Source organism: Drosophila eugracilis, unplaced genomic scaffold (assembly GCF_018153835.1).
Source record: "Drosophila eugracilis isolate 14026-0451.02 unplaced genomic scaffold, ASM1815383v1 contig_1765, whole genome shotgun sequence".
In the NCBI taxonomy this organism is placed as follows: domain Eukaryota; kingdom Metazoa; phylum Arthropoda; class Insecta; order Diptera; family Drosophilidae; genus Drosophila; species Drosophila eugracilis.
In genome coordinates, this window is record NW_024572605.1 from 3,934,132 (window position 1) to 3,947,326 (window position 13,195).

The following is a 13,195-nucleotide window of genomic DNA, read 5'->3' on the forward strand; positions in this document are numbered from 1 at the left end:
CAAACAAGCCCATTGCTGCTGGAGGCGTGGCCCTTTCATTTTGGCTAGCCAAGTGCCATGTCCTACACAGGCAATTACAGCAACAATGGGCTGCTGGCAGCCATCGAGTGAAATGCAAATAAAAATGCAGCTCCAGTTTGCGGCTTCTCCATTTTGCATGCCATGCAGGGGGCTAAATAGAACTGCCCACAAGCGTGCCATTCACATGCAAAGCCCAGAAAATTCGAAGACCAAAAACTTGCACAGAGAAGGAAAATACAATACTAAATGGTTACTGCATTAAATGGGTTAAGAAAGGATGATAAATATTCCAGAAACGTACTTGAAATTTTTCTTTAAAGTGTTCTTAAATTATTTGTGTGGCATTTCCGATTTGAATTTGTTATTCATTAGATGAAAACACAATGTTAGTAGTATTTTTTCTTGCAATGTACTTTCAGAAGGTGGCCGGAAGTGACAGCATCCTGCTGCTTCTCCCAGCTCCTGTCTTCTGCCTAAAAACGAAACGAAAATTTGAGTCACAATAAAAACAGAACCAGGCAGGACCAACAATGGCAGCGCCAAAAACAAAACAGTTTAAGTCCAGGGCGGAGCGGAAGTGCCGCTTATTACGCAGGATGTGGTTAACCGGAAATGAAACGAAACAAGCCAAGTGCGACAAGCCTTTCGGCTTTTTGTTTATGTTCCGTGTGCGTGACCCTCTCTATTTCTCTCTCTGCGTGCAAAGTGCATCCAAAACTAATTAGGGTCCAAGCTTTAACATTCTAGGTGGTATACATTTCTTTGAGCCACTCAAATTGGTGCCTGGGCGGACATCCTTTGTTGGCCATTGCAATCAGGAAAATGTCAGGCCAATAACCAAACAGCCAGCTCACAAACAGCCAACAAACAGCGGCGCCGATTGCCAGGATGACGGCGAAATCAAATTACAAGATGCTCTGACATTTTCCGCCATCCAACCACCACCCACCAGTACCGCCCATACCGCCAACACGCCCCCAATCCGACGTCAGCCTCCCTCATTATCCGCCCCGCTGACCTAAATTCAATGCGTTTGCAATTTGTGCGGCAATGCGGCGAGGTTAATCATGCTAATAAACACCAACGTTGCACTTGCAGTTGTCGCTGCCGCTGTTGCCCGATGTTGGTTGCTCGCTGTTCTGCTCCTGTTTCCATTTCACAACGACTAAGGATGTTATGGTCGAGTGCCTGATCACCAAATACTCAGTAATCCGGATAGTGTACTTATAGGTGGCACACTAAAAGGAAGGAAATAATATTTTAGAAGGTGCCTCGATGAGGGTTCCCAATTTAAGGGTCGAGTGAGATGTATACTTTACTTTTTGATAGTCTCATGGTATTATTAATAATACATTAAGTTTTTAACGCTTTTAATATGGGTTGATAATCAAATAATAATTTTCAAAAATAATTTAATTATTATATTCCCAAAACAAATATTATTAAACATTAAAATAATACGCCCTTTGAATTCTTCACTTACCGGGCACAAAAAGCATTGCATACTTACAGGCGACGCAGTAAGGATTTTGGTCCCTGCAAAAGCCAGTGTCGATGTAGAACCAATGTACGTCCGCTGCTTTTTGCGGTTGCTGCGTGGCATTTGCCATTCAAGTGAGGCGATTGTGTTGCGGGGGCGATGCGGTCGTAAGGGGAACAGGACTGGAAATCATACAAAATTGCAATGATTATGCACGCGCCTAGTTGGCAGTCAATTGTGGTCAGGTCCTCATTTGGATGTGGCCCAAAGTGGCCCATTATTGGTGCTAGATGGTGGGCACTAGCTGCCAGTTTATGCTAGTCCCAACATGCAGAAGCAGCTGTTGCCTATCCAGGGGAGTTTTACAATATCAGCTCGATTTTCAATTACATTCGAAAACAATTTTAATTACTTTTAATTGTTTTCTCAAAATATTTCATTTGTATATTCAATATAGTTTCCAAATATATATCAAAGACAATTTCCTTTACTTTAAATATGTATGATCCGTCCAATATATCATGCATGATGTGCTGAGCCCACGCAAATCCCCGGCACATTATCTAATGATTTACTGGAATTGTCGGTCTTGGCCTCACATAAACGAGAGTGAAACTTTCTTGACACTGCAAAATGCATAAGCCCTTAGGTCAAATGTTGAGCGGGGTTTTGAGGAGGGGTTACTGCAAGGTATACCATATAAGTTTACACACACGCTGTCAGCACAAGGAAACAGAAGGAGGAATAGGAATCCTAGGCTGCCGTCTCATCATTTCAGCTGTCACATTAAAAATGCATAAATGTTGCTTAAATGCAATCCAAGAAATGCAACTGGCCGTAATACGTGCAAAAATAAGGGAAGAGAAAGGCCCCTCCAACCAATCAAAGAGCTCCAAGGATGCCAGGAGGTTGAGTATGAGAGCATGAGAAGGGGGGGACAGGCAGCAAGGAACTGAAGCATACAATTTGTAACCTGCCTGCCATTTTGTGGGGGAAATGGTAAACACACTTGGAAAAATATGCAATCAAAAATCGTTGTGATTGCACCTTTGGGCAGGAAAAGAGTTCAAGGACGAACAGATTTTTATCAAAATTTAGTTAAGAAATTTCTTAAATTTTCGTAGATTATTTTATAGTCTTATTCCTTTTGACTACAAGAGTAAGTGGTATAAGAATTTTTCATCTATAACTAAGATTAAGATTTAATAATAAAAAGGTCTTTTATTCCCCTATGAAAAATTTTTACGATTCCCAAGGATAAAATAGCTTTGAACCTCGACCTAAGCTCTATACTTGAGACCCAGTTTTTTGGCCGGTGCAAATGCCTTGGGGCCTTCGGCCTTGTCTTTGCCTTTACCTTTGCCTTGTCTGATGTTGCCTACGTTGCAGGTGAGAGTTTTGGGATTGGAAACGGAGTGAATGTGGATGTGGATGTGGCAGTGGAAGTGGGAATGGGAATATGTTCCTGACTGCGGATGTGTGTCTGTGGGGTCTGGGCCTGTTTCTCTGCTGATTGTCGTACTGTTGATCTGTGTTTTCACTTAGATATTGGCCCGGGGGCTGGGCGATAACGGTACGTGAGTGTTACCATCGATACAGGAAGTTTGTTTGTGGCCAACTTGCTGAGTGGGCAAGAGCCATGGCCGGAGGTACAGGGGTATCTGGTATGATGGGAATGTGGGCGTGGAGCGTATGCCATGCGGATTGCCTGTGGAAAGTTCTGCTGAAGGCTGGCCCAAAAGTGCACAACAGACAGAGAGACAGATAGACAGACAGTCAGGCAGGCAGGCTTTCGTTATCCAGTAAGCAATCGTTTCAAATTGAATTTTCTATTTACCCAGTCGTCGATATGTTTCCAATTGCCCATCGACTCTACGTTCCTTCTTTCGATTTGCTTCGTGAAGTTCTCCAGACAAAAGTTAAGCCAAATGAGTTGCGCTCAAATATGAATGTTCCACTCCTCAGGCATGGTGAAGTTTTTTCCAGGATAAATTGCATCTAGCCCTCGATAAACGGTGGCACTTTTAGCGGCTGGTTCCAAGCAGAAGAAAGTTCTTTTTTCGAAGAAATATTTCATTTGATTGAGTTTTATTGTAATATATATGAGAATTACATACAAATGGATAATATTAATATAGAAATACATCAGAGCTTGGATTACAGAATTATTAAGGTGAATTCTTATAATTCCAAACAATCTCCGCTAGAAAACAGACACCGCAGCCCAACAAGCAAAGAAAGTATACATCTATCAGGATCTCGAAATCCTTAAGTGTGAGACTCTTAAATGGCTGATAGTCATCGGTAAGTTCCTTCACTAGTCCCATTGCAATCGCCTCCCGGAGTCCGCGATGCATCCAGTGGGCCCAGAATCCAAATTGCTGCGAATGAATGGCAAAGCGGTAGAAGTTCCGTTCGAAGGGTGAATTCCGTTGCACGGGAAATCGTAGTAGCTGATTGGTGGTGCAGAGCTTCGAGGCCACTCGAAATCGTGGCCAGAACATTCTCCGTTGCTGCAGCATAACCACACTCCAGTGCTCCGCTGTGGTGCAGTAGGCGTAACTGGTATTCAAACTGTCCAAGTGCTCTACCAGCATCGTCCTATTGACCACTAGGAGGCGTGGCTTCAGAGACGAAGGCAGCCGTCCCGCAGTGAAATACATTTCCACTTCCATTTCCGTCAACATGAGCCGTAATGGCGAGTCTAGAAAATCCTCAGCGGTTTCGATTTGCGCCCCAAGCATCTGGGTTTTAAAAAATTAATTAATCAATCGCTGTTAAAAAATGAGTTAACAAACCCACCTGTGAGGTAAAAACTGATGACAGATTTGCCGTGCGCATTACCCACATAACAAAGGAGCCAAATAAAAGAGCAATATGGATGCATTTGTAGGACTCCTCCAGCCGCCGGAAGTATCTGTCCGGCAGCGATTGCTGAAAGAAGGTCACCAGTGTGAGATGAATGCCCCGTCGCCAATGCCCAGTCACCCTCTGCCAAGATACGGTCATCACCAGCAGGACTATTACGAAAAAGGGACCATTTATACATGCAGAAATCCGAATAAGTCTAGTTGGAGGCGGTTCCCGCTGCCATGGCACTAAAACACAGGTGTTGGTGGTGCCCACCTGGAAACTTCCCGCCACCAGGGATGAGTTCATTTGCATCGAGGAGAACGGATGTACGCCTATCTCAATCTCGCCTCGGGTAGCGGCCAGCATCAGGTCCTCCTGGTAGTTGTATCTGTCCACATTGTCAACGGGCTCCAGGATAAGGCGGCCCCTTCTATGGTGGACGTACGCGGTAAAAAGAAGACCCAAGGCTCCGGATAGATAACCTTTAGAATGCTAAAAAATGTTCTCAGATGATTTAAAAAAAATTGTTTATAATGCTGCAGTGATACCTGAAACACGTTGGGGGGATCCTGAAATACAGGCACACGAAACTGATAGCCCCTTAGATCCATCATTATATCGACAGGATCATAGCCCGTTTCGGTTAGATTCCGCAGGGTGAGTTTAGGGAACGGCGTATAGCTATAGAGATCATTCCGCCAATAACCACTATCTTTATCAGAAGAATTACTCAACAGAAAATACCGAAATGTTAGATACACATTGGTGAACCTGTGCTGCCAGCACCAGGCGAAAAATACTTTCAGCATTTTTCTTGTGGGCGGAGTATTTTGAGAACGCTTGTAGATAAAAAGCATCGGAACATAATGCAAGCCAACCAAGCCATCATTTAGCACATCGAAAATGGGCTCCTCCTCGGTCCGAACACTACTTATGCTAACGCAGATCAAGGTTTTATATCCAAGAAGATGTCTAAGACTGATATTCCGTCTCAGTCCCCAAACGACGATTGGAACTTGGAACTCCTCCATCAACGATTGCTCAATGGACTTGGCCACCCGCAATTCTTGCAGTTCAGTATTTATTCCATAAGCGGCCAAGGTTTCTATACGATTTTTGGCAAACATTTGAATGGTCAAATTGTGCAAGAACTTTGATTCATTTGTTCCGACATCAACTCCAGGCTCCATCGGCATGGATAAAACTCCGCTAATGAAACAAAAACCGAAAACGAAATGCAACTGACCAGACATTATCTAAGACTGAACTGAAACCCAACATTAGTTCTTCTAAAAAGTGGATAGCCCATTCGATTGGTTTTAATCATCAAGCAGATCTCAAAGTTAAAGCTTTCAATGGCTTGAATTTGCTCAGTCATTGACTGTAAAAGGGTGGAAGTTCTTTAGTTTCAAGCCGCAATTATAAGCCCAACATACTTGAATGAGTTGACAAAATTGCTGGGTTGAGGTTGTAACCCTTCGATTATAGGTCAGAAGTTTTACTGACTCAACTTCCGGTATTAATAAGACTTTAATCAAGAACTTTAAAGGAACTTCTTGGTAATATTTCACATAACTTTTCTATAAATAAAATCAAAAATAATAACTACTTAAACTTATTTAGTAACTCATTGCACAATTATCCCATCTAAATATAATTTCCCATGTTGACACCTTGCAATCCTGGCTGCCATCTTCTCGGCATTCGTCACTCACCTTTTGCTGAACTGAACCTTAGGATGATTGATGCTCAAGTTGATTGATGTCTCTTTGCGGCGGGATGAACCGTACTTTACGGCAAGTCTGCCGAAAGTTTCGACGGAGACACGCCGAGCTCATGGCCTCCGAAAAATATTATTAATATCAGATGGCAGTGTCGCTCAATTTAAAATATTACTAGCAAACACATTCCATGAACTTGAGTAATTTTTTACAAACAACTTTCTGGAATTACTTAATCGCAAAGTTCTGGCAGAGAAATGTTTGCTAAAAAGTGAGGGAAAAGGTAAAGCGGCACATAAATTGTGTTTATTATGAAGGCTGGAGCATACTTTTGTGCGCAATTTAAAGTGCAAATAAGACGAGCTAGCGGGGAATCCCCTTCAACCCGCTGTCAACCCCCCGACTTTCCCTTACGCATTTCATTAAAGCGCAATGAAGACATTTCCCGGGGAAAGTGTGTGTGTGTGTGTGTAAGGCGGGGGAAAAGCTGTTAAAAAATATTTGAAACACTTGAATGTTTCCCAACTGACACTAGGCCGTGGGGTTGGCATCTTCGCGGCCCTTCGAGCTTCGAGCTGCCCCATAAAGAACAATAAATATTATTTATGTGCCTTGTGATAAGGATACACACACATTCCTTCGAAGCTGCAGGACGCGTTTATTTGACTGTCGTATGAGTTGGTCCATATCTAATCGTTGGCATTCCTGGCATGTACACCGCGAAAATATATTACAAAAATTGGTCAAATAATTCTTTGATACGAGAGACATTGAAAGAAACGTTTTGGTAATCTTAAAACCACTAATTCTTTATAGCGTGAGTACTAATATTATATATCTCATCATTAATAATAAACAACAAAAAACATTCCTACAAATACTTTTAATTGATGAAAGAACAGTTTATAATTTCCATTTATTTTATTAATTATTTACATTTAAACACCTAATATACACCAAATTAAAATACTTTTTTCTATGCGCTTGAAAACTTTACAGGAGTACGCCGAGTGCCCGCTAGGTGGCTGCGTGCATAGTTGGCCTAATGAACGCACACACAAAGAGGGCTTAAATGAGCCTTTGAGCCCATCATTTTAAACACCTGCGTCACATGAAATAAAGTCACACCAATACGACACGTGTGTGTGTGTATTTACCTGATAAATACGGGCGCAAAACCAGCAGAGAGACAGGCGTGTTTATTTTAATAATGTTAACCTAATTAAGTGATTAATATGCAAAATGTGCGCAGAGATTAAAACGATGAGCGCACTGTGTTTAATTATCGAATTAATTTTTTTTCATTTTGCCACCTGGCTGCGTTGAAACGCCGGCCGACAGTTTAAGGCCAAAGTGCATATACACAAAGTCGTTGACAACATTGGATAGACCCATTTTTTTGTGTTTGCCTTCATATTTAAGCTTTAGATATATCATGCCATTAATCAAGAAATTTTCTACGCTTGATGACGGCAAATTTTTAGCCTTTGACATTGACACTTTCTTGTTTACATTAAAAAGTGGAAGCTATGATATTTATGTAAGTTTAAAAATTTTAAATAGTTAAATAGGTTTTTTATTTTGATTTATTTACTTTCCTCAAGAGCATTTATTCTTTTTTTATGGCATCAAACTATTCTTAAATTTTTTCCACTTTTAATAACCAGCATATGAATGGAAAATAAAATTAACGATCAATTTTGTAATGGCTTAAGTTAATAGCTTTCTTAAAATTTACCATAAACCCATTTTCTCAGATTGGGTAATTTATTTGCCAAGTAAATATATAAAATATGAAAGTACAAAAGCCTGATTTATTTCTCTACTTTCAAGGGAGAAAACTTACAGGTGAGTTGGCTTTATGTACTCTTTACCACTATTGAATTTGTTTCCCAATAATTTGAATTTAATGCGGGTTGTTTAGTTGCCATTGGCATGGTTTATATACGAGTATAATAAAGTTAATCATTAATGAAAAACAATACAAGAAGCTTTTTGTTTTTGCTTTTGTTTATTAAGTTCTGGCCTAGTGGTTTCCAGATGTTTCTTCGCTTTCCCCAGGAAAGTGTGAAATTTGCATCTGCACAAATGGACATCTGCTGCTTTTCCGTTTAACAGTCCATTTCACTTATCCACTTGAGAATGCGTTTTACGAAACTGGGCCCTATAAACCCGACAATTATTTACGAAAGCTTTACTGCCCAAAAAAAAAGTGGGCAAGGCAGAAGTTTTTTTTGCATAAGCCTTTGCCTGATAGTCTTGCGACACTAAAAGCTACTCAACGTTTGCCTCCTTTTTTCTGCTTTCAAGGAGCTAATTGATGGAAGCTCCAAATGGTCGTGTAACGACACTAAAATGAGCAAAAAAAAACCGAAAAGAAAATCACAAGAAACATTTTCTTACGTCTCCTATAAAGTGCAGAATTAAAGGTGCTGCTAAATGGCAAGCATTTAGAAGGAAAAAGGGAAAGGCGAAAGTCCTTGGACTGGGATGGCTTTGGAAATTAGAATTAATATTTTTCCGCTGAGTTTACACAATTTCAAGTTGGCTGGCGCGAAAAATGCATGTCCTGGTCAACATCCACACAGGCACAAACGCTGCTTTTGCTGCCACGCTGCGTGTTTAGCACCCCTTTTATGACCTTCCTCAGGGTATTTATGATTTTTTCAATTTTATAGACTCAGTAAAGTATAAATGCTGGGATTACTATTGGGAAACTGAAGATTTTGTTATTTCTTAAACTGTTTTTTTGGTATTATTTGACATCTGTGAAAAAAGAGTACAAATATCATTGAGAAACTGAGGATAGATTACTGAATTTTAAATTTTTTAATGATATTTCTAAGATATTTTACATTTTTCTTAATTACTATTTTTATACATTAAAAATTTCACAAAATACCTCTGCTAATACCTTAGCTAAGAGGGTATTAGAAGCTTTCATCCTTTCCAAATCCTTCGGCTGCTTGTTGTGACTGTGTTTGTGTGCAGGTGAGAAAGGAAGGAGCACATCTTGTGCTGAGCCAGCGTGCTGCAGTGGTGCATTCGTGGCAGCTCCAGATGCAGCTGCTGCAGCACTGATAATAAATTCATGATGAAGTGTAATTTATACACTTCATATGCGGCCTGCTCCTTTCGACCCTTTTGCTTCCTTTTCTCCTCCTTTTTTTTTTTTTTTTGTATTTTGCTGAGCTTGACAGAGGTCTGACCCAAAAGACGAAAAAGTTTCCTCAAGGCTCGCCAGCCATGCATTAAACCTTGAAATGTTTGTGGCCCAGAATTCGCTAAAAACTAATTACAAATGCGGGCCAGCCTCGAAGAAAAGTGGAAAGCCGCGGGCAGCTAGATGAAATTTCATTTCAAATTAATCTAATTTAAACGGGGGCCATACTTGCTTTTTCTTCCTTTGGTTTTGGCTCTGAGAATTCCATCTAATGAGAAATGCTGATTTTGCACTCTGCCAGCCGTTGCATACAAATGAGGGACGGGCAGTGGTCTTGGCATATGATTTCCCTGGAACTGGCTTGCATAATTGCATAATTAGTGGTTAGGTGTTATGTAAATGGACCAGGAGCGTTGATTGGCCACGCACAAGAAACTGACCTTCTAATTGCTCAATGGCAGCTAATTGGGAGAGACGCCGAACTGGATGGATTCGATACCTGGAATTAATTAATGACTTTTCGATGAACTTCAAGTGGTCGTGCCTAGCGAGCCTCGAATTATGATTTGTATGGTTTTGGCTTGATATAAATCTCTATCTCGATCATTAATCTCTCTAATGAAGATGCGTGGGCTGCATTTAACACCCATTTAAATAGTTAAATATTCTTGAATCCAGCTTCTGGGCCATTCCCACGTCAGTCACCCACATCAACAGACCTCAAATGAACTCAACTGGACAGTCTGACTATTTGCTTGGATGTCTATCTGTTTACGTTTATGCTATATGCATTTGGTATTAGCCACCTTGTTGGTCACTTAGTTTCTAGCTCTTCTGAGCAGCTCTTTAGCACCTCAAAGGTGGCGTTTGTGTTTGCCAAGTAAAGAGTAAATATTGTGGACATATATTTATGTATATCCATATAGTGCATACTGGATAAGGTTCTACTCAAATGTGCATAGGAGTACTGTAGTTAAGCGCAGCTCAATCTAGTGACCAGCACAAGAATGTATGAATGCTGGCTATTTGCACAGAGACGTGCTATAATTGGGCTCAATCGATTTTATCATCTTTGCCTAAAAACAACACAAAATTCAGACTTAAAAATATGAAAGATAGCCTGAGGTCTTAATATGCTGAATAAGGAATGACATTGTCACAGCCTGCTAGTTTAAAATTAAAGAAGTTTTGAGCTTAAAAAGTTAAAGCAAATTCCTTATTTGATGTATTTTTTCTTTTTTGAAATTTGGTCTTAGCAACATTTCAACTTGCTTCTTACTAGAATGTTACTTTCCCAATTAAGTTAAAATTCATTAAAAATTGTATTCCTAGGGAGAAAGACAGTTTTCTTATAAATAAAGTCTTTTTACGTTAGCAGTTTCTCTTTAGAGTTTTTGTTCAATATTGTTTGTATAAAACTATTACTTTTTGTAGTACTTTTCCCACAGTGTAGCCCAACAAAGTAGTGCCTTTAAGTAGGGCCACTAGGCCCAGCGACCAACGCAGTTGTGATCGCACCTTCGAGAGGAACGCACGTTCTCCCAGCCGTGATTATTTTTTCGTGTTCCCCTTAGAACTGGTTTCAATTTGAAAATGCTGCTAATATCGCTTACACTGATGGCTTTTGGCCTGGTCCAAACGCTGCCGATCGATGAGGCTGAAATGCCCATGCCGGCGGCCAGTGAAGTGAACGACTCAGGGCGAGTGGTCTTCGATCAGCGACAGACGGGCAGATTCAACATCCACGTGAGCATCAAGGATGTGGCCATCATCGAGGTGGGCCAGAATGGATTGGCCGAGGTGAGTGCGTGAGGGCCCTAAAAACCAGTTAACCAATATGCAGCTAGCCAGCCAGCGAGCTAAAAATAAACATTGGATCTCTCAATTAGGAGACGTATAACGATGAGGAGGATTACTACTATGATGACAGTGCGTTGACCGTCAAACCGATCAAGTTAAGCACAGAGACAAGCAGCAGCACCACCACAACGAGCACTACATCGGTGGCAGCACCGCCAGAGAGCACTGTAACTACAGTGGCCACTACAACGGCAGCTTCTGATGTCAAGCAAAATACTAGCTTTAGCTCCAATCTTTTGGCTGACATTGCAGCCAGTTTATCAAAGCCTAAGTCAAGGCTAAACAATCTGATGATCGTGGAGACACCAATCGGTGCCACAACGAAGCCAGTGCATCATCCTCTTCATGCCAGATCTAAGGATATACCCATTATGGCTGCCGCTGCCATTACACCACCCACTTTGCCCGAGAGCATTGAGTACACGCCACCCAAAGGTCACAACTCGCCCATTTTCAAGGTGAAAGTTCAACGATCTTCGATGCCGGCCACCAAGAAACCCGCCCGCTGCCGAAATCATCAGGTGCGAGATGCCCAGGGCAAGTGCTCCGACTCGATCTAGTAAGCCAAGTTATATAAAATCATCACTAAGCCGCTTACTTACGCATCGTCTAACTCTTTACCACTTCTTTTCTTTCTCTTCGATAGCAGAAAGCTGTACAGCATGTTGATGGGGATGAACTTCCCATTTCTGGCAACGGCAAATGCGGCTGAAAGTGGTTGATGACTCAACAATTCAACGATATTAAAATATAGTTTACTCAGACATAGAGTTTAAGTGCCTCTAATTGGATCTTAGCCATTGGCGTGAAATACATTGACTGAAAAAAGAATTTATTGAAGGGAGTTTACTTGTTTTTGATTGATAAACTTTTTCTCAATTTGGATTGCTTAACTTTGTCTTAGCTTTCTTAATTAGTATACATTAAAAATCATACTAAAAGCATTTACAGATTTATTATAAAGTTAAAACAAAAACCATACAAAATGAAAACTATAACCGTAAACTTTATTTTTAAACTAAATGTTGGAGCAAACTTTATTCATAACTCAGAGATTTGCTTTATTCCACCTCCGGCTTTAGCTTTTCCATGATTTTCCACACAAATCCTGCCTCGTTGAAGGATACTTTTTAAACTTTGCCTGAATGGCAGTTAAATTTAAATTTACACTTAATTGAAAACGAATTTCCGTTTGACTTTAAAACCCTTTCGATGTTGCGCTGTCACTGGGAATTTTAATTTATAAAAGTTTTTTACACACAGCCTTTATTAATACGTTAGTAAGTTTTTATTTTTTCCACAAATTGCGAATGTCAGTTGATGAATTGCGTTTAATTGGTTAATGGAGAAATGAATTGCATTCCAATTTGATATGTTCGGGCACTCGATTTTCTTTGCCACTGCCGAAGTCCCAGTCGTAAGCCAATTTTTCACCTTATATAACCAGGTTTTTATTGCTGGCCATATGCCATGTGGCATATGCCACACATGAGCACAGGTTTTGCTTTATCAATTTGTGTTTGTAATTTCCGCATGCGCTTAAAATGCAATTGCAGCTGAAACAGCATTGTTTCTCTTCTGTGTATAGGTGGGTATTGGTGTGACTGTGCTGGTATTTGTGCGGTGGCATCTGTGTGCGAAGGCTGCTTAATTGCAACTGTTGCGTGTGCGGCAAATCTTTGGGGCCGCACTGTGTGCACACGCCGTGCTCTAATTAAATTAATTGCTTAATTTTAAGTTAATTTGCCACATGAGGCAAGTTGTTCTCGTTGTCCTCAGTGTCCAGACAAAGCCCGCCCACGTGCCCTGGATTGTCGGTGAGTCCAGCCTGCAGATGCTCAACATCTCTGGGATTGGCCATAAACTGGTCAGCTTTATTCCCACAACAACTGCATTATCCCGATGTCGATGTCGATGTCCTTGTGCCTGGCTTTAATCGAGTTTAAACTGAATGCCCAGCAAGGCTTATACATGAAATTTCCGTTGGCCAAGAGTGCTTATCTCTGTTAGGGCTTTTAAGGAGGTTATCTGGAAGGCAAACCAAAGAGCAAAGAGCTCTAAATCACTTAGTATTTAAGATATAGTGTTTATTACTAA

The 13,195-nt window shown here is 40.8% G+C and overlaps 2 protein-coding genes across 2 annotated transcripts; one reads left to right on the top strand and one right to left on the bottom strand.

Annotated features, from left to right (window-relative positions):
- Positions 1-407: 407 nt before the first annotated feature.
- Positions 408-5,550, bottom strand: LOC108108879. The gene is made up of 5 exons (XM_017217097.1): positions 4,903-5,550; positions 4,304-4,846; positions 3,748-4,245; positions 1,107-1,259; positions 408-494 (listed from the first exon to the last, which is right to left on the bottom strand). The coding sequence occupies exons 1-5, from the start codon at positions 5,548-5,550 to the stop codon at positions 408-410; spliced, it is 1,929 nt and encodes a 642-aa protein (XP_017072586.1).
- A 5,179-nt stretch (positions 5,551-10,729) lies between these two features.
- Positions 10,730-11,921, top strand: LOC108108973. The gene is made up of 3 exons (XM_017217228.1): positions 10,730-11,038; positions 11,128-11,657; positions 11,745-11,921. Exons 1-3 carry the CDS (start codon positions 10,832-10,834, stop codon positions 11,818-11,820), a joined length of 813 nt encoding a protein of 270 aa, XP_017072717.1. The 5' UTR covers positions 10,730-10,831; the 3' UTR covers positions 11,821-11,921.
- The last annotated feature ends 1,274 nt before the right edge of the window (positions 11,922-13,195 follow it).